This window comes from Pogoniulus pusillus, chromosome 5 (genome assembly GCF_015220805.1).
Source record: "Pogoniulus pusillus isolate bPogPus1 chromosome 5, bPogPus1.pri, whole genome shotgun sequence".
Lineage (NCBI taxonomy): Eukaryota > Metazoa > Chordata > Aves > Piciformes > Lybiidae > Pogoniulus > Pogoniulus pusillus.
This window is the reverse complement of record NC_087268.1, coordinates 22,799,782-22,823,900: the sequence shown is the minus strand read 5'-3', so window position 1 is coordinate 22,823,900 and position 24,119 is coordinate 22,799,782. Positions and strand designations below refer to the sequence as shown.

At 36.9% G+C, this 24,119-nt stretch overlaps 1 protein-coding gene across 3 annotated transcripts in view; it reads right to left on the bottom strand.

The window, feature by feature from the left end:
* HERC2 (HECT and RLD domain containing E3 ubiquitin protein ligase 2) overlaps positions 1-24,119 on the bottom strand; it is a 118,017-nt gene that overhangs the window by 41,121 nt on the left and 52,777 nt on the right. For all 3 annotated transcript variants that reach the window (XM_064143509.1, XM_064143510.1, XM_064143511.1), the window contains 31 exons: positions 23,460-23,674; positions 22,444-22,576; positions 22,208-22,335; positions 21,890-22,085; positions 20,908-21,044; positions 20,240-20,413; positions 20,019-20,155; positions 19,757-19,908; positions 19,197-19,388; positions 18,180-18,367; positions 17,487-17,679; positions 16,753-16,935; positions 15,985-16,169; positions 14,257-14,404; positions 13,968-14,164; positions 13,499-13,729; positions 12,182-12,317; positions 11,476-11,619; positions 9,844-9,986; positions 9,376-9,643; positions 9,069-9,211; positions 7,525-7,623; positions 7,262-7,430; positions 7,021-7,146; positions 5,755-5,863; positions 5,467-5,606; positions 3,673-3,863; positions 2,694-2,799; positions 2,434-2,525; positions 1,726-1,901; positions 640-751 (listed from right to left, as the gene is read on the bottom strand). In XM_064143509.1, coding sequence (XP_063999579.1) covers positions 640-751; positions 1,726-1,901; positions 2,434-2,525; positions 2,694-2,799; positions 3,673-3,863; positions 5,467-5,606; positions 5,755-5,863; positions 7,021-7,146; positions 7,262-7,430; positions 7,525-7,623; positions 9,069-9,211; positions 9,376-9,643; positions 9,844-9,986; positions 11,476-11,619; positions 12,182-12,317; positions 13,499-13,729; positions 13,968-14,164; positions 14,257-14,404; positions 15,985-16,169; positions 16,753-16,935; positions 17,487-17,679; positions 18,180-18,367; positions 19,197-19,388; positions 19,757-19,908; positions 20,019-20,155; positions 20,240-20,413; positions 20,908-21,044; positions 21,890-22,085; positions 22,208-22,335; positions 22,444-22,576; positions 23,460-23,674 — 4,943 coding nt within the window. The remainder of the gene's footprint in view (positions 1-639; positions 752-1,725; positions 1,902-2,433; positions 2,526-2,693; positions 2,800-3,672; positions 3,864-5,466; positions 5,607-5,754; positions 5,864-7,020; positions 7,147-7,261; positions 7,431-7,524; positions 7,624-9,068; positions 9,212-9,375; positions 9,644-9,843; positions 9,987-11,475; positions 11,620-12,181; positions 12,318-13,498; positions 13,730-13,967; positions 14,165-14,256; positions 14,405-15,984; positions 16,170-16,752; positions 16,936-17,486; positions 17,680-18,179; positions 18,368-19,196; positions 19,389-19,756; positions 19,909-20,018; positions 20,156-20,239; positions 20,414-20,907; positions 21,045-21,889; positions 22,086-22,207; positions 22,336-22,443; positions 22,577-23,459; positions 23,675-24,119) is intronic.

Sequence of the window (24,119 nt, the reverse complement as noted above, 5' to 3'; positions counted from 1 at the left end):
TTCCTCCTAGCTTCTGATAATAAACAGTAAGATTTCAAATAAATCTGACTATTTTTGCAGTGTGTCGAGACCTGTTGTGCTAGTTTGAAGCAAGCTGGAATGTTTTGGTAAAAGAACTAGATAATGGGCAGTGAAAAAGTAAATATGGTTGTGTCTCCTCGCTCACAGTCCTGCTGAGAACTCAGGGAAGAAGAAGTAAACATTCTCCATTTTGTTTTTCATTCTGCCTTTGCCTTCAGACCTAGTCACATCTCCTTAACCCCACTGCCACTATCCTTCCTTCTTAACCTCTTGGCTGCACCTCTATTCTTCCTGGGAACTGGGGTAAGGTTGAGAGGGGCTGGGGAAGGTGTTGGGGTGGTTTGAGAGCCCCTCCTGGGGACTCAGGTTTCGGGAAGGGGAGCTGTGCTTCTGTATTGTTTATCCTTTGTATATTTCTGTATATATTGTAAATAGCTGCTTGTATATTTGCTGCTGTAAAATAAATAGCTTCATTTATATTCCTGGAGGCTTTTCTGAGTTAGCTGGGGCAATTCCAAAAAGTGTGGGGGGGCGGGTAAGAGCCCAAACCATCACACCTGTATATTCAATTTTTAGCTGTTTCTGCTTTCTAGTGAAGTATGGAAACAACAAACATACCTTGGAACCTTTTAGTCCTCCCAACTGGTCTTTGTCATTCAGTCCCCAGACAAAAACTTTGGTTCTTATTGTAGCTGCTGACTCAAGTCCAGCTGCCTTCTTTCTAACAAGACTGAGCATATTGAGAAAACAAAAAACAAAACACAAAAACAAACTCACAACACAGTCAGTTTAGCAACCTGCATGCTAAAGCACAGACACCTTTCTATTGTGTTTACTATCACTGGAATAGCTTCAGTAGTCAAACTACACCACCACAGTTAACAAATAGACAAAAAAAAAAAACCCAGAATGTTTCATCAAGCAGTGGTAAATACGTGTCAGACAACAAATGTAACCAAATCAAGTTTTTAATTAAGTTTTGCACCTCAAATATACTGCACAAGCAGTGAAACTGTACAAAATGCTAACAACTTAGCAGTGCGATAATGCAAATAATTTATTTATCAATAAATGATCTTCCTATAAATATGCTCATTTCTCTTAATTACCATTCAAGAAAATTAAGTTGCTCTTTTTACAATAATCTCTTGAATTGTAGAAATATAGAGACATTAAGGTTCTTTATTACCCCACCACCTCTGCAGTTACCTACTGTGCTAGTTTGGGCCTAGCTGGGTTATTTTGGTAAGAAGAATTAGATTATACGCTGCGAAAAGGAAACAATGGTGATGCTTACTTCACTCATAGGCTTGCTCACATGTATAACAAGAACATAAATATAGCTAACAGAGTCTCTGGGCTTTTTGGGCTGCACTTCTCTGTCTAACCTGCCTGACTAATACATCTGTTTCCTAACCACCCTGGTCAACCCTCCAAACTTACCTTGAACATAAGGCAAGATATGGGGTAAGGTAGAGGGGTGGGGAGAAAGTGGAAGGGCGGTTGAGAACCCCTCCTGGGGACTCTGGTTTCTGGGAAAGATGTTGTGTTTCTGTATTAGCTTTTAACTTCTGTATTTCTGTACATATTGTAAATATCTGCTTGTTTATTGTGCTTCATTCAATTTTCCAGAGCCACTGGGACTAGTCTGGGTGATTTTCTTAAGTGTGTGGGGGCAGGTAACACCCAAACCATCACACCTACCTCCCAGTGTTAGCTTTATCATCATCCTCCTCCTCATTATCGGAAGCAAGGAAAGGGACTGCAGCCAAATCTTCATCCTCTGCACGTATACGTCCCAGTATGCTGAGGCCATGTATTTTGCAATCAATCCCAGAGCTTCTGCACTGCTTGATTGCAATCTCAACATACCTGTGGTACTATGAAGACAAAAGCTAAATTTAACTTTATAAATGTAAGAAAGAATTAGAATTTTGCTTGAGTTTGTCAACTTAAAACTAAACAGTAACTTCAAATATTTGGCTTTCCAGTCCTACACAATTCATACTTTAAGATAAGCATTATGGCCTCATTAGAGGCCATTAGAATGATTTCACTTCCTATCTTCTAAAATTTCATTATGCATTCCTCCTTGCTGCTACAAAAAAAGATCAGAACTATTATCTGAGATAAGCTTCACCACCTACCAACACAATCCTCAGATTTAAGATGATTGGGATTTTTTCTTGGTTCATAGGTATATTGATTTACATTGGAAAATCTACATTATCTTTACTACAAACACTATTAGAGCATTATGCTACGATTATGGTAAAACTTAACTATACTAAACTTCCAGAAGTTTTGATAAGTTAAATGCCATGGTTTAATCATCACAACAGAACTTTTCATCCATCTCTTGCAGCAAAATACTTTTCTGTTGCACACAAGTCTCACACAAACTTCACTTACTTCTGTACAGTCACTGAGAAGAGGCACTGTGGTGTCTGTAGGATTTATATTGATTGTCTTTAGCTCTATAAGGTTATTTAAGGAATTCCCCCCTAGAAAACAAAATACAGAAAGAAAAACATTTTAAGATACTGTGTTTGTTTCAGAAACAGACATGATGCATGATAAATAGGTAAATATGCTAATCAAAACCAGGTAAATACCTGCAGCTGAACGTACAAAGAAAGTGTTTTTAGGCTTCTCAGACAGCATACACGTACCTGAAACTACAACTAAAGAGGGCATGTAACTGCTGTCTGCAGGGTCCACTATCATCTTTAGTCTGTGAACAAGAACATCTGGAAAAATCTCCAACCGAATCCAGTGCTAGGAGAAAAGCACAGAATTTCATTTTCAGACAGTTAAGAAGAAGGAGTGTGCTGGTTTTGAAGAAAAAATGAAAAGCATTTGTGAATGGTAATCAACAGCTTCAGTATGTGGGAAATGGCCAAAGGAAAAGTGACCCTGTGAACTCACACAGCCAAACTCCAAATACAGTTGCAGCAAATGATTTAGGTCACCTGAGAGCAACACCACAAAGAACTCTGAGAAAACACAATATCACTATCAAGATACTCGGGGCAAGGAGCCTTTGGTTGCAGTCTGTAGACAATCTGAAGACAGGGTACATGGGGATATTTTCAATATGGCTGTGAACAGAGCACCAAACATGTTGGACAGAAAAATTAGGGAGGAGGGAGTTTGACTCCATAGGTCCCTTTCAATTCAACATACTCTACAATTCTCTGCAAGTAAGAGAGCGCTTTGAGCCAGTTTTAGGTAGTGAGAGCACAGATACTTTTCATATTGCAATAAAGCCATTTAATATAATCATCATAACTATTAAGAAAAATTGTCATCAGTTATTATACTGAAAAGGCAATTGTAACCGTTTACCCAACTACAGAAAACAATGACTACCCTGTTTTTCAAAGCTCACTTTTCAAAACTTCCTCCAATACACATGAAATTAGAAAAATGAAGCACAGCTTTAAAAATGTAGGTACATTTGCTATGAAGAAACACAGTTTTGCACTTCAGATATCTATTTCTACTATTCTACTGTTTCTACTTTCTTACATGGAAATAAAAAAAAAAAACAAAAACAAAAGCAAATATATTTAATGAACTTCATAGCTTTTTAAGAACAAAGTATGCCACAAAATGGCTTTTTCTCTGACCAAAAGAAACCAGTTATACCTTTCCTTGTGACCCAGAAGACTGCCAGCACTGCTCACTACCATCAATAAGTCGTGAAGCCTGATTCACAGAGGATGACACATTCAGATTCTTAACTATTCTTGACCAATCATCCAGTAACATTCCCCGCTGACTACTATGCCGTCTCTTCAGCTGCTTTCCAGAACGCCCGCAAAATACCGGAGACTGACCTGCGCGGTTAAATGAAACGTAAAACACTTATCTCTCAAAGAAAACTCCTTTATTAAACCTATGAACACCGTGAAGAGCAATACAAAGCAATGACTTCAAGTATGCAGTCTAAAAGTCAAATACACAAGCATGTCACAGAAGTATGGTAATACTACTCAGGCTTAAAGGGCATAGATCAAAACTCAAGCACTTCACAGTCACACTTTCTATTCTTATACTTATGATTGATTTGTATCACGAAAACAAGCATAACACACAGTAAAAAGTAAAACATTAAAAAAATAAGGAAAACTATTCTTCTGGAATATAGAGTAATAACAAGAGTAATTCCTAAAATCAAATGGTCAACCATTACAGTGCTATGCCATCTTTGAACTGACTGAATTCTTAGAAGACTAATATTCATGACTTAAGTTTTGAGTCCTTCCTTTTAAAACATAAAAAGTTCATGATGATACATACTTCAGAATGCAGGCCCATAGCACATGGATTTTGTACACCACCAGAGAACAGGAAAAAGAACCACAACCAACCCTCAACAAAAAAGCTTAACTGGATCATAAACACAGTTAAACTACAAGGCTCAAAAATTTACAATCTTGTCCTTGAGGTGGTTTCACAAGTTGCTGACATTCTCCCTGAAAAAAAAACCACACTTCTACTTCACTCACCTTAGTAGCTTCTAGAAAGACTGACTAAAAGACTATATGAACTATTCTATCCAGGGAAACGGGAAGGACTGCAGCGTCACACCATACTAGCTGTACAATCATATTAACTGGTTTATTAATGGAAACTTTCTTGCCCTTTGGACAAATCATCACAAACATGCAATGCATGCTTCATGATTTCTAGTAGGGAATAAGTCTTAGTCATTTTCCAAATCAGTTTGACTGACTCTGTAAATAGTTTAATCCAGACACTGGCATCACCTGGCAAACACTAGGGATCAGAGTGATATTTAGGCAGACGTAGAGGAAAGAAATAACCGTGTCAGGTAAGTTTTGCTTAAGAATGAAAACTCCAAAAGTTTGGTGGAGCTAAAATGGCTGCACCTACTCTTGGCTATAAACAAAAGCAATCTGATTATGAGTCTTTCAAAAGGCTTCCTCCTCCTGCCACACTGCTCTGGAGTCTCCACTATCACAGAGGAAATGAGGCAACAGACATCACACTCTGATAAGCAAAACTGTTGAACAGAAATTGGAGTGTAGGGAGGTACCTTAGGTATTTCAAGCTGCATCTGCATTTAGGCTGGTATTAGAAGATAGGAGGATTAGAAAAATTACATGTTCCACTCTCAGTATAGTTGAAAACACTCTTTTGACAATACAGAGTTACTGTCACATAGCTGTATTTTTTTTTCAAACTTTAAATAAATAAAGTTTAAATGCTGATGTTTTGGTGGAGTCTACCATATACAACTGCAGCAGTACTATGATCTGCTAAAAACATTTTGTTGTCTAGAGGGTCAGACCAAACACTAATTTCCTTAAGAGTTGAAATTTTAAAAAGCTTTTATTAAAAAAAAACAAACAAGCAAAACCACTAATTCAATGCTCTTTCAATTAATCTACAAAACTCCTAGATTATAGAACTTACCTGGTTCATTTATTCGGCCAAACGTATGTCGAGTGTTATGCTTCCTAGTCTTAAAACAGGTTTCGCAGAAGTCAAAATCATCACAGTTTCTGCACTTGAATCTGGGCCCATTGATAGGAAACATCTGACAGCCATCACACCTGGTTTCACAAAAGAACAATGAATAAACATATTTTTAGCAGTTTCCATGGTACAAGTTAACTGCAACACAAGTCCAGATAATGGAATCAAGACAACAAGGTTAAAGAGTAAAAACATACTCTAAGACAAAAGTAAATCATCACTTACGTGACTCCAGGATGAATGCTGGGGACCAGTTCCATTTCTGACAACAAGCCAGTCCAATGAGACTGCTGAGGAAAGTCTACAATGACATCTTTCCCATTGGCACTAAAAGCTGTGATAAAAACATGCAGAAAATACAACGTGCTGCAAATATCTATAATATGAAGTGGAAAGTATCCAGTGTAATATCGAAGTAAAAACATGTTATAAAAGTTATTTTCAAAAGTAATCTTTTATTTTAATGGAACTATGTATCAGCCTTATCAGATATCCTGGAAACAGGCAGAGGCAAAGGGAGTTCTAAGGGCTATTTAAAGACATATACTATTCTATTTAAACGCTTTGACTGATTTTTCAGAGAAAGAGAGAGAGCGAGAGCGCTTGCTTCTATGCACAAATAATAGTATAGCCAAAATCTGTACTTCTTCAAATAACCTATGCCCCACAGATCATTTCCATAACATGTCTTACACCTTGACACTAAAAAAGCAGATGAACATACTAAAACACAGGTTCCCACAGAGTCTGTGTATATAAACTTTCTCCAGAGCTTTTTATGCTTTCTTAAATCACACTGGGTTGCAGAATATGGTAAGAATCTGTGCTAGTTTGAAGCAAGCTAGAATGTTTTGGTGAAAAGAACTAGATAATTGGCTATTAAAGGAAAATATGGTTGTGTCTCTTCTCTCACAGTCCCACTGAGAAGTCTGGGAACAAGAAGTAAACATTAGATAACATTCTCCATTTTGCTCTCACTCTGCCTTTGTCTTCAGACCTAGCCACATCTCCTTAACCTCACTGCCACTAACCTTCCTTCTTAACCTCTTGGCTGCACCTCTATTCTTTTCTCAGGATTGGGGTAAGGTTGAGAGGGGTAGGGGGAGGTGTTGGGGTGGTTTGAGAACCCCTCCTGGGGACTCAGGTTTCTGGGAGGGGAGTTGTGCTTCTGTATTATTTATCCTTTGTATATTTCTGTATATAACTGTATATATTGTAAATAGCTGCTTGTATATTCTGCTAGCTGTAAATAAATAGCTCCATTTATATTCCTGGAGCCCTTCTGAGTTAGCTGGGGCAAATTCAAAAGTGTGGGGGGCGGGTTACAGCCTAAACCATCACAGAAACACAGATTCTATGATTCTTATCATATTCCACAACCCAGTGTGATTTATAAGTGCATCTAGAAGATTCTGTCCGTAAACATGACAAAAACTCAACATAGTTTCCAGTTTTATTGTCTCCCCATGCCCCATTTTGAATATACATTACCTTTGACAACTCCTACACTTCGGTGAGTAACTGACCCCCACTTGTATTTGGGTGTGGTAACAGAGCTTTTCACACGCACTTTGTCACCTATCTTGATATGAGATGCAGAACTCTGTGGTGGGAATCCTAGCAGATGCAAGAACAAATGCATGGTGAGTGGCTTTTCCCCTTCCAAAAATAAAACTCCCTTAATGTAGCTTTCTTTTTTTTTTAATTAGAAAGAAGTTAGCAATGAACTTACCTAAAAGTTCAACATGGATATATCTGACCCAGTAAGTTCCACCCTTTTGTTGCCAATCACACTGTACATTCAGGTCATGCAATCCATCTCGATCCAACTTAATAACTTTGCCTACATCTCCTTCGCAAACCTCCTCATAGGTTCTGCAGCACCTAACCATCATCCCCACCTAGGAAAGGCAACAATGGAATGCCATAGATATGTGAAGACTTTTGCACCAGAAGGAAGTTAGTTTCAATATAGCTTTTGATTGTCATGCTTACCTGAATATTCTCCCTCACATATACAGCATAATCATCATTACTTAAAAAATCAGCTCTTTTTTTATAGGTCTGGCTCTCAGTTACAATAGCACCACTTGACTGTGGGGGGAAAAAAAAAGGTTTCAATTAAGTAAAACTGTTAGCAGAGATTGAATATAACCAAACAAACTCAAGTACATATAAGTTGCATGCCAAAATAGAGAAGATATTCAACAAGTCCATTGGCTATATGGCTAATCACAATAGCTATAAGATTTACTTTAAAGTTTAGTTTCTAAAACTACTTGCCAAGGAACACAGCTGCAAATTTTCAAAAGGTATGAAGCAAGTTCCAAGTGGCTTTTATGAAATCTGCTTGGCAAAGAAAGCTAAAACAAGCAGGATTTGTGAGCAATTTACTTAGCCTTGTGGATACACATTCTTATTCAATTTCTTAAGCTATTTGTTTGGAAAGGAAAATAAAAAAATAAGAACTCCCAGTGGTGAATGGTAATCTCTTTATCTAAAGTACATTACTATTATTTGTCACATAATACAGTGGGATTTAAAGTATTGTCTCAGAAAAGCAAGCTGATGAATAACAACAGTATTGTAGTTATTGGAAATTATTCAAGAATTGGTTAACTTAAAGTTTAAAAGAACTGTTGCAGCTGTAATGTGAGTTTTCAGAAAACCTTGTTCCATTTTCAGCATTTAATGGCTTTTTACTTTGTTATTTTGTTTGGATTTTGAGTTTGTTGGTTTTTTTTTTGGTGGAGTGGTGTCTTTTTAGGGTTTATTTTATTTTTCCTTTGGTTTTTTAAGGAATATGTAGCACAGTTTCTCACTGCAATACTGATGAATATACCAGAACTCAATGTCAGGTCAATTTTCTTCAAAATATAACACATTTCTCTCAACTACAAAATTCCGTATGTGCCAGAAAACTCAACATAACCCCTTCAAAATAAGTAGAAATACAGAACCAGTTTAATTTTATCATCAAATCCCTACTGAAAGAGTTCCCAAAAATCAAGAAAAGATTAATATAAACCCACATTAAAGCCATCACACCCAAGTGGCATTGTCAAGATCATTTTATAGAATCCTAGAATTGTTTTGATTGGAAAACACATGTAACATCATCACTAATAAGTAAAAATCACTTTTATAAGGAAAAAAATCAAAGTTGTTTCAGAGATCTTTGTTGGTTTTCAGACCAATGGAAGGGAGGCAGGTAGGAAAAAAAGGAAGAAAAAAAAAAAGAGTCCATTACAAATATTATACAGTAACATTGTCTACTTTACATGAAACTGACTGGAGCTATCAGGGATACCTACAGCTAACACTAGTGAAAGATCTACTTGCATTCCAAAGGCTACTCATACATAGGTATCTATAGTTTCTTCTTGTTACAATATGCCTTAGAAACATATGACAAACGCAGTCCTTGCTACAGTCTGGAGAGCTAGGGACAGCACAATGTCTTTGTACTCTAAGTTCACAACAGGAAAGAAGCACAAAACTTTGCAGCACCACTTAGGTTTTAGTAAGCTGATACTCACCATGGGGCAAGCGGCTTCAGCTTCCTCTACCTCCTCTGCTATTTCCTCATCGGAATATTCATCAGAGATAGTATCAGCATCAGAGAGATCCGTAATTTGAACATCAGGGTGATCCAACAGCCAGCCAACCAAGGCTTCCACTCCTAATACAAAAACCAAACTTAGTCCATTTCTAAGGGAATCTCTAACATTCTTACAATATCATGCAAAAAAGAGAAGTACAATCACTCCCTTTTAAGTAGCACTTTAAACTGCTCCCAACTTTCCTTCTGCTTCCAACATCTTTGACTTAACTAAAATCAAATACCTGGTAATCCAGAAGCACTTCCAGAGGTTCCAGACAGAGATTTTAGTGCAAATTCTATGTTTTTTCTAGGAAATCCCATTTCCATAAGTTGAACTACAATGGGAAGGGGTGGAATCGGAGATTGCTTGCGTTTCTTTACTTTTGTGGGTCGGATATGCTGCACTGTGATTGGTGTTGTAGCTTCACTAGAGCTGCAGTCTTCAAACAATGGAGTTGAAGGATGTGTAGACTCTACAGCCAGGTACTGGCATACTGCCAAAGCAGCAGCCTAAATGAGAACAAAAAAAAGTAAAACAAGCACGTTGGTTATGTTTTTGAGGGTATGTGTAACTGAAAATTAAATGTTATTTGCCCAAAAATGTTTCAGTGTTGTTCTGTAATAAAACCTATGCCTCAACAAGTTTCAATTGGAATATGAATAAGAAAGTCTTATTTATTAGGTTACTAAGCAGAAAACACAAAGACTACCTCAAGCTCTTGCTTGTCAAATATTGCTTTCACAGGTGATGGTTGCGTAGCAGCTGCCAAAAGTTGCTGTAAAAGAATCATGGGAGGCTGAGGTCCTTCCGGAGACATATCTCCTATGTCGGGAGAGGCAACTGCTCCATCCTCTTGAAAGAAAAGAATTATTTTAAACCAAACCCATATAATACACATCAGACAGCAGAGTTATTCTGGGGCTATTAGCTGATTAAACACTCTGTTACTTTATTTTACTTTACTTTATTTGTCATCCTCAGGATTCGTGCATTTAAGATTAAACCATGTGTGGCACAATCTTCATAGAAAAAACGCAAATGGGAAACCTAAAAACAAACAATCATTTTCCTAAAATACACCTAAAACATGTCAAGCAGAAAATTGCTCAGTAGACACTGAATTTGCACAACTGTCTTCTGAGTTCATCTTTAAAAGATTATTATAAAAGATGATTATAAAGAGGGTTTTCCAGGATAAAGCACTTTATACAGACAACCAGTGATCTCACTAGTTTCCAAACAATGCATGCTTTTTGGCTTGAGTCTAATACACCTTTTGGGAAGAGCTACATTTAAGTATTCATTGCTCCTTTGAAAACAGCATATCTTCTTTGAACAAAGTGGCTGATGATTCTTCAGCTTTCTTATTTTATTTTGCATTCCTGTTAGCAGAAAAATTCAGATCTTCTAGATATTTACTGTTGTTGCCTCCGAAAACCATTCTCCCTCTTCTTTTAACTCCAACAAAAGAAAGTTCTCATATTTGAAACAACAGCAAAACAGTTAATAGTCCTCATCTAATTATAGTGTTCTAGCTGAAAAATTAAAAAACAATAAAAAAAGAGAAGTTGGACGTTGGGGTTTCTGCTGCTCCTCTGCTCTTAAAAACTCATGCTAGAGAGGTAAACTCATGCTGTAGAAGTAAACCCTTGCTACATTTCTGGGAAGAAAACTGATTATTCTATTGACTTAAAATCTGGCAGCTGACAAAAAACCTTTAGATGCAAGACAAATAAGACAAATATTTTTAAAGCCTTTACAGTGTTCACAAATGCCCAAGGAACTAACATAAATTATAAAGGCATCAATAATTACACTGAAATATGAAAGCTATTTTATTTATTTTTAAGTAGACTGAATGTATGTAGAGGATGAAGTCAAAATACCAAAATTACAATTTCTTAAACTCCTTTTCAGAGTATGCTCACAACACTGTATCTTGTAATATGCAATTGTTTCACTGGAAACTGCAAAGCATGTAAAGCACAAGGAATAACTAATTGAGAGCTCACACTTTAAGCTTTGATGCAGAAAAGGAAACCACTGCAAGAAATCCCTAAGTTTTCTTACAATTACTTACAAAGCTTACTGACTAGAATACTCAGAAATTGAGCTAACTCAAATATGTCAAACTTCAAACCCCTGACCCACTTTAAAACACAAGTTAACAAGTTAGAAAGTTTCCAATATACAAGGTTAAACACTCCTGAATTTTAATTTTCAATCTTTAGAGGGTAAACCTAATTTCTACCCTCCAACTGCCATCAGCAACAGCTATAGTCACAAACTCTATCTACCATCTAAACAAACAGCAGCCCACTCAGGTTATATTTGAGAATACCTGAAGGATTTAATGCACACTCCTGAACAGCTGGCTGAGATAAGATCTGCCTTAGTGTATCCTGGTGAGAAAGCAGGGCTCGGCCTGCCTTCAATATGTACAACTTTAATTGCTGGCATCGCAGAAGATCCAAATCCACTTGACCTGTTAGAAACATTAAACAGCTGTTAGCACTAGGAATCTGCTCTAGTAGAGGATAAAGGCTACCATTTAGACAGCTCAAAAATGAGTCTACATCTTAGTTAACTATAAAAGTCTATGAAATACTGACGATATGAGATAGTCTGAACAGCACCTGGATGCATCTTCAGACTTCTATGACACTACCTCCCTACTTTTCACACCATGGACAACCATACAACTGATAAATAACATAGCAAGTGTAGTTAAGATGTTACAGAATCCACTTAATTTAAGCAATTCAGTACAATAAGCCCAGCCCTAAGTCACCTAAACATTTTCTCACCAAATTAGAAATGGTATTCTACTTAAGTGCAACTAAGTGTCAACTAAGAAAAAAGGCAAGGTTCCAGAAAACTCTTTTCCTTATTTACATGTGCTGTTAGAAATATTTTTCTTGGGAGTATACTGATCTATTTAGAAACAAACAAACAAAATAAAAGCCCTAAGAACAACCAAACAACCAAAAAAACCACAAACAAAAAAAAGAACCAAAAAAAAAAACCCGAACAACACCCAACTGTACCTGAAAGACTCTGACTGGGAGACTTCATTCTTTGTTTTTCCACTTTACTTCCCGCCAGATTTACTAGCTGAGCCCAAATAGATAACATAGGTTCAGTGAAAGGCAAATTGTTCACATTAAAAGCCACAACTGGAAGCTAGACAGTGAGAGAAGAACCAGAAAAAAATGCAGTTAAGTATGTTCTTGAATTTTACAAAACCATTAAAAGCATCAGTGGTTATTAACTGAAGAGAAAAAGTAACATTCAGCTTATTGCTTTGATCAGGAACAACTGAAGAGGATTTCTTTTCCTATATAGCTGTGCTAGTTTGAAGCAAGCTGGAATGTTTTGGTACAAGAATTAGATAACCGGCAGTGAAATGAAAACAATTGATGTCAACTTCTCTCACAGTCTCGCTGAGAGCTCTGGGAAGAAGTAGCAAACTTTCTCCATTTTGTCTTTCTCTTCTGCCCTTGCCTTAGACCGAGACACATCTTTCTAACATCACTGCTTTCTAACCCTGCTCCCTAACCTCTTGGCTGCACCTCTCTTCTTCCTGAGAACTGGGGTAAGGTTGAGAGGGCCGGGGGAGGTGTTGGGGTGGTTTGAAAGCCCCTCCTGGGGACTCAGGTTTCTGGGAGGGGAGTTGTGCTTTTGTATTGTTTATCCTTTGTATATTTCTGTATATAATTGTATATAACTGTATATATTGTAAATAGCTGCTTGTAAATTCTACTAGCTGTAAATAAATTGCTTCATCTATATTCCCAGGGTCCGTCTGAGTTAGCTGGGGCAAATACAAAGTGGGGGGGGGGCAGGTAAGAGCCCAAACCATCACATTTTTAATGGCTAGCTTTTAAGCCTGTATTTATACTATGCAATTGCAGGTCTATGAGGTTTAAAAAAGGCAAGACAGAGTCAGAACAAGCTGGAACTGCAGTCCCTGAAGCAGCCTAGGTACTTTGGCTATGCTTTCACTAAGGCCACTAGCCAATTTGAGATTAAGATTCAAATAAATTTTCCCAAGACTTTCTATATTCATTAGTAAATAAAGTTAAATACAACCAAGTAAGATTCTCTCATGTAAGAGCTATACATCACACTGTCATGACTTTGGATTTTACCTCATGTCAAAGGGCTTCAGCTCAAACCGATTCTCCTTTCGCCTTCTCAACAAAAAAGGCCATAGAGAGATTCACATGTGTGCCTTCTTAGATTGCATTCAGAGACCTGAATGTCAATGCCTTTACCCAATAAAGAACAAATATTTCCTTTGCACCATATTGGAGTCGTTAACCACAGATTCCCTGTATTAAATCATCACAGAATCAACTTACTGGTTTTAGCTGATTGAGGGGGCACACTCTACATGTTCGCATGTCATAGAATTGTACAGTGATTTTTCCTTTTGGGGTGATGCGTGTCACTGTGCCTTCTCCAAATTCATCATGAACTACTTGTCCACCCAGTCTCAAGCGACTGTCTATGCCACCAATCACTGCTAATACTGCCATCAGGCCTCCCACCTCTGGATTCTCTGTGTCAGGAAAGTAGTCATCCAACACAGCCTAACAAAGAACAGTAAAATAAACTGTAGGGAGAAAACATATACTACTATCTGCTTTAAAACACAAATTTAATCATGCATACTTCAATTTAAAAATTACAACACAAATACATATATATATATAAAAAATATATATGGTTTCAAAATTAAGCTTAATATTGCTTATAAACATTTAATATTTATCATTTCAAAATAAATATTGCTATAAAAATGAGCTTATTTTAAAACGTGGAAACTACCCCTTCTGACTGTTTTCCTGCAAAGATGTGGGTGATGGAGGTTAGCTGAGAGTTGATGTACTTGTTTATGAGTCCATTCCACTGGCTGAGCGAATGGAGTGTCCTCAGCAGTGCCACTATCTCTTCTGCTAAAGTACTACTGTGAGTAGCAGTTAGAGATGCTTGGGGCCTGGCCTTTCTCCTTCTCAGAGTAGATTCTGGAAAGACAAAGCAATTGCACAACAATTATCCATTTAACAAACACATTTTCTACACAAAAAAATAACCCTCTGAGGGAAAGTTCCTCTACCTCTGAGTAGTGGGATATCTGAAGAACAAGTACTAAGTAGGCTGCCTAAAAATCCAAACAGCTTTTCCACAAGAAATTTCATGTCTCTTGACCTTTCATTTTTATCCCAGGATGGAAGTACTGCTTTCAATAAATGTACAGCAAGGATCTACAAAAAAGATTTTAAAAAATTCATGTTACTCCATTCTAGTCACAAAACATTTCTTAAAAATCCTTAAATAAGTGAAGCACTGAAGAAAGACATTTTAAAAGTTCGATTTCCTTCGTAGTTCCTTCTATAATGCTGATTTCTTTCCAGATGTGAAATTACAGAGCTACTGATCTTCTGTTTAGTTTGCTAAAGAATATTTTAAAAGAGGCTCAAAGTCAGTAGAAACTTTATTAGCATATACTAGCAAACCCAACCTCTTCAATACTCAGGACATGAGACAAACACATACTGAGAAACAACGTAAATGATTAAAACATATAGGAAAGAAACAGGAATACAGAATGGGAAGGTTTGCAGATTGCAGACTTGAGAGTTTTTTATTTCATTATGAAAGCTTCCAAACATTCTGCAATGAAGGTATGATAATTAAAAACCATGAGTTATAAGTCTGAATGATACAAGAAGGCAAAAAAAACCCCACAGTGACACTCAAAAGTAGTTAGTGTAAAACTGGGGCACTCTAACACAGTACAGAAGGCACAGGCTAGCATCTCTAAACCTCAACACTCAGCACACGACTGATAAGGAACACAGAAAAGGGGCAGTGCCGCAGTATGAAGAAGCAAATGGAGTTGCAAATTCTTAACAGGAGTATTTCAGGGTTTGAGTTTCCTCATCTTCTACCCAGAAGACCAGTACAAGTGACCAATAACAGTGAGGAGACCTCTCTTCTTGTAAATATCTGTCATTAACACATCTTTCTAAAACTTCAAAGTCTTGTCTTTTTCTTGTTATTAATTTAGATGCTGGTACATGATGAATGCTAAGTTCTCTAGAGTATTCCCTGAACAGCACAGACAACTAACACAAGTCCTGAATTATAACAGAATTCTCATCATATTAAAAATACCAGCAAGAATTTGCTAGAACATCAGACAAAAACAAACAGGCCTTTATGATGCAAGGCTTTAGTTAAAAAAATTAAGAAGATCTTTTGATGCCCAAGCGTTAAAACTTGGAAGACTTAGTCCATAAGGTTGCTTTTCAGTCTCATGAAAAAGGCACTACAAGATGCTAAGGAAAAAAAAAAAGAAGGGAAAAAGAAAAGGGGACAAAGGAAATACAGTACCAACAAAAGATGCAAAGATGAAGCTTCTATGAGAGACGGCAATTAAAATAATAACAACAGTTTACATGGAAAGATGAGGGACAGCTGATAACACACATTTGATGAACTTCAAAACAAAATTGCACATTTTTCCTAATTATCTTTTTGCTATTCTCTTATTCTTTCAACTGCAACAAAACATGAGAGTTTATAGAATACATTTCCAGAACACTGTTTTGGCCTGTCATCTGTACAAAACTTCTGGATTTACAAATGGAGAAGGGAGTCTGTAGTGCTCTGAATGAACTACAGATGTATAATTGTAAAAAAATTATCTCTCTTTCTACTTAATGAAAAACTGATTTAAGGATATATCCCATCTGTATTTTACAAGATTTTTTTTCTTAAGTACAACTAAACTCTACAAATTCATTGCCTATCAAAGTAAATTTGGAAATACACACATTACCTGTCTCTGTAGTGAAGCAGCAGTGAAAGATTCATGCCCCTCAACAATTTTCATTAGCAAAGTTATCCACTGAGATGTACTAAGAGTGCTGCACATCTGAGGCATGAGTGCTATACTTCGAATGAATCCCAACGTGCACCAACTCCTATGCTGTTCTTTATAAACTAATTTATTTGGCAAGGAAGCTAAAAACAAAAAGATATACACATGTAACAGTTGACTTCTCCACCAGCTAGATAATTCTTTATATACTACACTGGGCTTTTTTGGACAAATTGTAATACTGAACTGCTCCACTGTCTTTACATCAACTATTAACTTCAGGTTTAAAGCCTGTAATTAATTTTATTAAATAAATCTTTATAACAACTCTTGCCCTTATACTGTTTACTCATTTCAAAGTAGTCAGCATCACTATTTCTGAAATTATGAAGAAGCTACAGAAATGAATATGAGATACTCAGTCATACTCTTGTCTCTAAGCAGGAAAAGAAAGGTAAGAAATTCATTGTTCAAGACAACCATACACATACTGATGCGCAACATCTCATTCACTTCTGCAGTTCTTACTGCTTACGTTCCAAGAACATTCAAGAACACTTATATTGCCTTTGTTAAGAATTAAGATATTAAAAGCTCTGAAAATGCATATTCTAGCCTTTGCTTTTTTGGGTTAAAAACCAGTAACAAAAGATTTACAAAATTACAAGACAACAAACCACAAAACAGAAGAATATAGCTGACTAAGATGCTTCTGTGTTAAGATACCTGATTTATCTATTGTTCCACTCTCCACGAGCATACGGAGTAGGCCACACAAAGTTCTAGTAGCATCACTTTGCATGACTTCAGCATGGACACCAGCAGAGAGACACAGCGTCTGCAACAGGTTCACGGTACTTGTCAGCATCATGGAAGTGGGGTGGAGATTCCGTTCAACTTGTTCCCCTTCTGAGAGGAGACACAAAAGGTAAAGAAATACATTAATACTAAGTTAAGCTATTTCACAGAGTTCTGAATGAAAACCAGTAACGTTCTTGTACTTTTTAAGACATTTTGACATGAAGAAGATTCCTTATTTCCAACTGCAAGAGCAAAATATAAACCAGGTTTCTTGTGTGGCTATTTTCACATTATTCTGGAGTATGCAGTTTAACAGAAATTTCAAAAGCAGTGCCAAGAACAGGGAAGTAGTGAGATGAGTTGTTTAATTAAGCCATATAAAATCTGTATTTTAGAATGGCATCAGCATACATTAAAATGTACACCTCTTGGTGTCAATACGATCAGATAATAGTTTGCCCTATAAATATGTGTTACTACACTTTCTATCCTCCTACCTCACAGTAAAGATATCTTGAAAAGCATTTTGGTCAGAGATGTATACCTACTAGTTTAATCTTCTTTCATGAGCCATTTCCCCCCGTGAAAGAAGTTTTTTCACGCTAAATTGAATTTGGGATTCAACTAATATTCTGCCCCCATTTTTACTTCTTTTTTACCAGAATCATCCTCAGTGTCGGAATCCTCTGTTGTAGGCTGTGTTGCTGGTGGTGGCTCAGCCAGTTTGAGATCATATTTTCCCTCCTTCCCCATTCTGTAAGAATTTGTACTTCCAGTGTCCCACTGCACTCTAATCCAGCCATCTTCTCCCAATTCTCCAATCACACGACCCAAGCCTGGAGCAGGCCCATCCTGACAGAAGAGAGAAGCTTAAGTTATACCATCAACAACGTTAATTCTTATCCAGAGTTCATAAAATAAGAGCTTGTTTGCTGCTAACCTAATGGTTAGGCAGTAAACATTCTACAGTATTTCAAAATCCGGCAGAAAACTGGAAAGCATTTCCCAATCTTCACAGAAAAACACTTCCAGTAAACTGCAGCACTCCTTATGTTTACAGCACATTTTACTATGTGCTATGCAAGTGCCATACACATCTAGTTGGCAGTGTACAATATTGTAGCAAAAAGAGTGACCCAGTTTCCTGTTAAATCCTGAATCAGAACAGTCTCGCTGAAAAAGAGCTATCATATCCAAAAAAAAGCTTAAATGAATAATTAATATATTTTGTTAATTCTCCAAGTCTCTGAAACATAAAAGGCTCTTTACAGTTCAAATATGGAATTCAGACAGTTCAATGAATGGAAACTTCAGATTTTGGCACACCCAAATCTGTATGAAAGAATTTGTACCTGATCGCCCCATTTCCAGTCCACACCTCTCACCACTCGGGTACCAATTTTCATCATGGCTGCCAGCTCTGGTCCAGACACAGGGAGCTGAACAGGAGTGGTTTCCTTTCTTGACTCTTCTAGGACTGTGGCAGAAGCTCCATGAGAAGAGGCAATCATATCTTCTTCAATATTGTCAGAACTAGGTCCTAAAGAGGCAAAATACAACACACAAAAAAAACTTAAAATCAGCTACAAGTTTTTATACCGACTTTCGTCACATTTCAAGGCTCATATGATCTGCAATATAAAAGTAAAAATGGTCAGATACAGTGATATAACGAGGTGAGCTTTTAGGAAACTAGGATATAAAGGTTTTGAATGCACAAAACCACAAGTGACAAATCATAGAGACATCACAACGATGAGTCCATGGCTAAATGGTTCTACTAACAGACTTTTTTTTTAAAAGCTTATGAGTGTTCTACTTAAGCACAAGTTATAAGAACAACAATTTGCTATTATCTAAGAAAACCAAGAGAGAAAGAGAACCTGAATTACAGCAATAAACACTACGGGACTTCTTCTAACAAAACAAAGGAAGCTTCCACCTTAAATATGCAATCTGAGAACAGTTTTAATAGGTAAAACAAATGAAATAATGAGCAAAGAAAAGTAGTTCTTAGTCTAGTCACCATCCCTGGAGGTGTTCAAGAAAAGACTGGATGAGGCACTCAGTGCCATGGTCTAGTTGACTAGATAGAGCTGGGTGATAGGTTGGACTGGATGATCTTGGGAGGTCTCTTCCAACCTGGTTGATTCTATGATTATGATTTTTCATGTTGCCACCAAAACTACACTATCACTCCTAAATTCTACTGAAGGATGGCCAAAATAAAGGCTTAGGAGAAAAATCATGACCAAATAAATGCTGCATTAAGTACTGTGTTTAAGAAGCAAAGCAATTCTGTAGTTTGGGTACACTAACTGGTAAAAAACACATCTTTCATCCAAACAAGAAACAAGATGATCACATACCTATCAGTCGCAGCGTTGTTTGTGTCAATGCTAACATGCCAGAATTAAGGAGGAGGCTCAAGGTATTAGCACCATGCTGCAGTGTCAACATGTTAAGCATAACCAGCAGAAAACGTGCTTGTGGAATAGTTCCAAGACTTGGTCCTGCTGGATTCTCATTAGTAATTGTTTGCAGAGGAACAGGCTGCACACCTAATTAAAAAAACAAAATAAATAAGACAAACAGTTGACATTTGGAAGCCACAAGGTAACAGGTTATAGATTTGTTTGTTAACTTTTTATAACTTAGATTTTAATGGTAAGATGTTACTGATGAGTAATCAACCAGCTGTTGCTGGGCAATCAGCAACACACTGTTAACCACTGAAAAGAGTTGAGGGAGGGTTGGGGTAACAGGGTTGGAACAACAATGGGTAGACAGAAAGTCAAAGTAACTTTCAATACAAACTAAGGAAAGAGATTTTAGGAACCCTCCTGGGAACTAAAAAAAAAAAAAAAAAAAAGTAATATGAATTGAATACTGCTCCCTTCCCAGTCAACAGCAACAAAATGAGATTCACCTAGTTCTTTAAATTTTGCATTAGCATCTAGCAGGATGTTCCGGACATTCTGAATAGCCCATGCATGCAACTTCCCAAACGTTACTTCTAGCAGCATTCTGTTGAACGGTGGGATCAGATCAACGTCCTTCAAGCAGTCAGTAAGAGGTTCCCTTCACAGAAAAAAAAAAGAAATATATAGACATATATATGTATCAGTTGTTTGGTGTTTTTTTGGTTCTCACTGAAGAACTACAAAAGCAAAAGCAACGAGAAGTTTTACCCTATATTGGCTCCTTCTGGAATAAGCCTCTGCCATCCACAGAACATAGCATACTGCACAGATGGGAGCAAAAAGTTCTTTGCTGCCAATTTCAGAATAGTATCTATTCCCTCCAGACGAACTTCTGCTCTTTCCAACTGCAAAAGTGGACAAAAGAAAGAAAAAATTAACTGTCATATGCAAACTGCTAATACATGCAAGCCCATTTTCATCCATCTTACCTGTTTTAATAAACATTTCCTCATTTTTTCTACATCTACAGGCTCTTCTTTAAGTGCAAATTCAACAATGGTGTTAAGGAGGGCAGACTGTGGATACAAGCCTTGGACATTTTGCTTCAGCCATTTATATTTGTGGACACCTGTAACTGTATTCAGAATTGGCTGCCACTTATCCTGCAAAACAGTAAAGTAGCATGTTGAAACACTTTAAATAATTTAAATTACTGAAAATACTAGTTCTTTTCATGTAAAACCATGTATAAACTTAAAATACTATGAGCGAGATAAAAAAAGAAAGCTTCTTCAAAACCAGTTTAGAATTATTTGTAGCTCATTGCCTTGTTTACAACTGTTGCATAAAATTTCAAATACACCGATGTTCAAAACAGAAGAAATAACCCACCACTACCTTTTACTTTGAAGTGAAGCTTTAACTGAACACTTCTAAGATTATCAAGAATCTAAAAATTAGAGAGAGGATCTTTATATATTCTAAATATGCCATACATGAGCTTATTTTCACTAAAAGAATGCACCATACTTAATTATACATATCAAACACCATTACAGCATATTAAGTGTCAAATTACAGCAATCATGCTTTAGGCAGTAATATTTTCCTCTTGTTATTTTTATTCACAAGGCGGATTCAATACCTGATATCCTACCTTGGGTGATTTGACTGGTATTGGCCTTTTATCTATAGGTACAGGACTGTGAGGTACCACACACGATTCCTCTAAATCACTCTCATGATTTCCAATTTTGGATTCCTCCACATCAGCAGATTCAGATTTTTTTGGCACTAGACATGAAAAAAGAATTATCCTTTCCTATAATCTGGTAACACTTTGCAGTTTCACTTTTTCTAGGTTTGTGTTGTAGTCTAAACATACAGGATACTTAACATCTACCTGTAATAAAATGGAAATGTATTCTTGGTGAACTCTGTGATCAACTACTGTTATCTCTGGTAATATCTGCAGTCCACTTTTATCTTTGAAGGTCAACTTCAAAAGTACCTTGCTGTTTATTCATCACATTAATTTACTCCCAGTAAAACAGTTATTTGAATACACTGCTTTACTAAAGCATGTTTTTTACTAAGATACCATTTCTACATCAACTTTACTAAAACCACAGTGACTGACACTGACAGATCATCTTTAATACACTAGAATACAAAGAAGGTCTCACCTAAACTCAACTCTCTTGTCTGCCTGTTCTTGCTATAGGGACTGATGCATACCTGGTGACTCAGAAAACTTCTCTAAAACTGAGCAGAAAGCAAATGGCTGACACAGCCTCAAGCTACGCCAGGGGAAATTTAGGCTGGAGATGAGGAGAAAGTTCTTCACTGCGAGAGTCATTGGACACTGGAATGGGCTGCCCGGGGAGGTGGTGGAGTCGCCGTCCCTGGAGCTGTTCAAGGCAGGATTGGATGTGGCACTTAGTGCCATGGTCTAGCCTTGAGCTCTGTGGTAAAGGGTTGGACTTGATGATCTATGAGGTCTCTTCCAACCTTGGTGATACTGTGATACTGGCTTTGATGCTTTAGCTAACCAGAGTTGAAAACAGAGTAGCAAACCCTGGAAGTAGGTTGATTTTCATTGTTTACAGAAGATATAACATTAATGTTTGTTGCCTTACCTTTTTTTTTCCGTTTTTCTCTAATTATTTTCTGAGCTACACTCCGCCATCGGGGCAGGGAACTCAGAAGTTTAAATTTAGACATTATAGAGAGATCATTGCAAACTGCAGGGCGTAGCTCATTGAATAAGAATCTCAAACGCTCAATGACAGGAGCACAAACTTCCTTGTAAGAACGTCCTTGTTCTTGATGGGTCTAGAAGAGGCGTTGAAAGATGATGTTACAGTTTGTTATACAATAAAATGAGCTATACAAAACTTTTCAGTAAGACAACTCAAACAAAAAATAATCTCAGCTTCAGCAGGTAAGAGGCTTACCTTAATCAGTGAGCATTTTGCTTGGTAGACAACACGACACACATCCACTACAGATTTTGGTAAGGTTTTGTGCTTTACTTGGTCAACTCCAAGGGTACCAGGATGAACAAGAGACAGTGCTACATGACCTTAATGGGAAAACACAATCTTTGAATATGCATTTCTAAAACCATCTCTCAGGATTTTAAACTGGTCCAAAATGTATTTTGGGACAGCAATACTGTAAATTCACCTACCTAAGTCTTCATGCTTCAGAAGACAACATAGTAACAAACGTCCTACTTCTTCCACAGGGTGCTCAGGAGGGAACGTGATTGGTGTTGTTAAGTGACACTGTTTACAATATCGCTCTATTTGACACAAGAAGTCCTACAAAACCAAACAGCAGGCTATATTTACCTTTTGGGTTTAAATACAATTAAATGGAACCCCAAAATAATGCAGCCAGCATTTATATAACACAAAACCTCTACAATCTTAACATTCAGAAGCAAGATGTAACACAGTATGCACTCTTTAATATAGAGAAATAAAGTCCAATAGCACAAAGAACACCCTGTATCATTCTTCTAGTATTAAGAGCAACACGACTCAAGGAACAAAGGTACTACTGCTTTTATCTCCTTCTGAGACAGCAAGGTCAACTAAGACATTCCTTAAATGGTCTTCCCCTGACTTCTTATTGTTATCCTACCCTTTCAAAGATTGTTTTTGGGTTTGTTTGTTTGTCTTTTCATGAAGAAGCTGAATTCAAAGGGTTACAAAATCTAAAGGTATTACAGAAGACAGTTATCAATGTATATCCACAACTCCGCCTAGGTGAAATCTGAACCCCAAGGTATAAAGGACCTTTCAAGACAAGGCAGACAAGCACTTGGTGCACAAAATCCACCTACACCTGAACAAAGACAATCCCATCCTGCTTCAAGTGGAGGTGAGCACAGTCTGTTAATACTACTAAAACTTGGTATGGAAAGTAACACATAATTAATTTTTTTGTAAGAATATACTCATACTTTTCAGTTCTCCCACTCAAAACTTCCAAGATAATATAATGAATTGTCAAAATATCAAGCAAAATACAGAAATCATATCCAGTAGTAGTATTCAACCACTCCTTTCTTCAAAAGCAATTCTGAAATAACTTTTTCAATGTTTTACTTTTAGACAATTTTTACCTACAAAATGATTCAGGCCACTCCTGTCCACCTTTAAGTAACACTTTTTGAGAACACAACTACTGAGGGCTTACCTTGACAGTGTGATCCTGAATATTATTATCTGCAATAGCTTGGAGAAAAGGTTGCGAATGGTCACTCAAAGTTAATTGATGTGAATAGAGTTTTGATTTATTTGGGGTGGTGTTACCAGGTGAACTGCAATGGTCTTCATCTTTTTCCTCGTTGTAACTGTAGTGAATCTGACTAGTTTGCAAACCTCCAGAAAAGATAGAGGACTTCAACCATACTAGAAGAAAATACAGATATGTATTTTAGTGAGTCTTAACAGCTTAATCAACAGTTGACTCAAAACGCATATACAGTTTCAAACAACACTTAACAGCTCTTCCACTTGTTGAAACTTTTTCCCATTAAAAAAGGGTTCTGCAATTCAGAAACAATTAAGTAACTGTGTAGCCATCACCTGTTCAGAGATGATAGGGTCTTAGCTATTTTTTCTGAAATTAATTATTAAATTATGTCTTCTATTTAACAAACTAAGATACTCAATAAGATGGAAACCAACACCAGATGCCTCAGCCACTCTTAACTGAACGCAAATTAATGAGGTACCTTTGCTACAGTCTCCTTTCTCTTGCCATATTCTCTTCATCTTGCATATTGTGAAATTCCGGATATTTAACTCTTCAAAATAATTACCCATTTAAATACTGCTCAATTACTGAACCTTG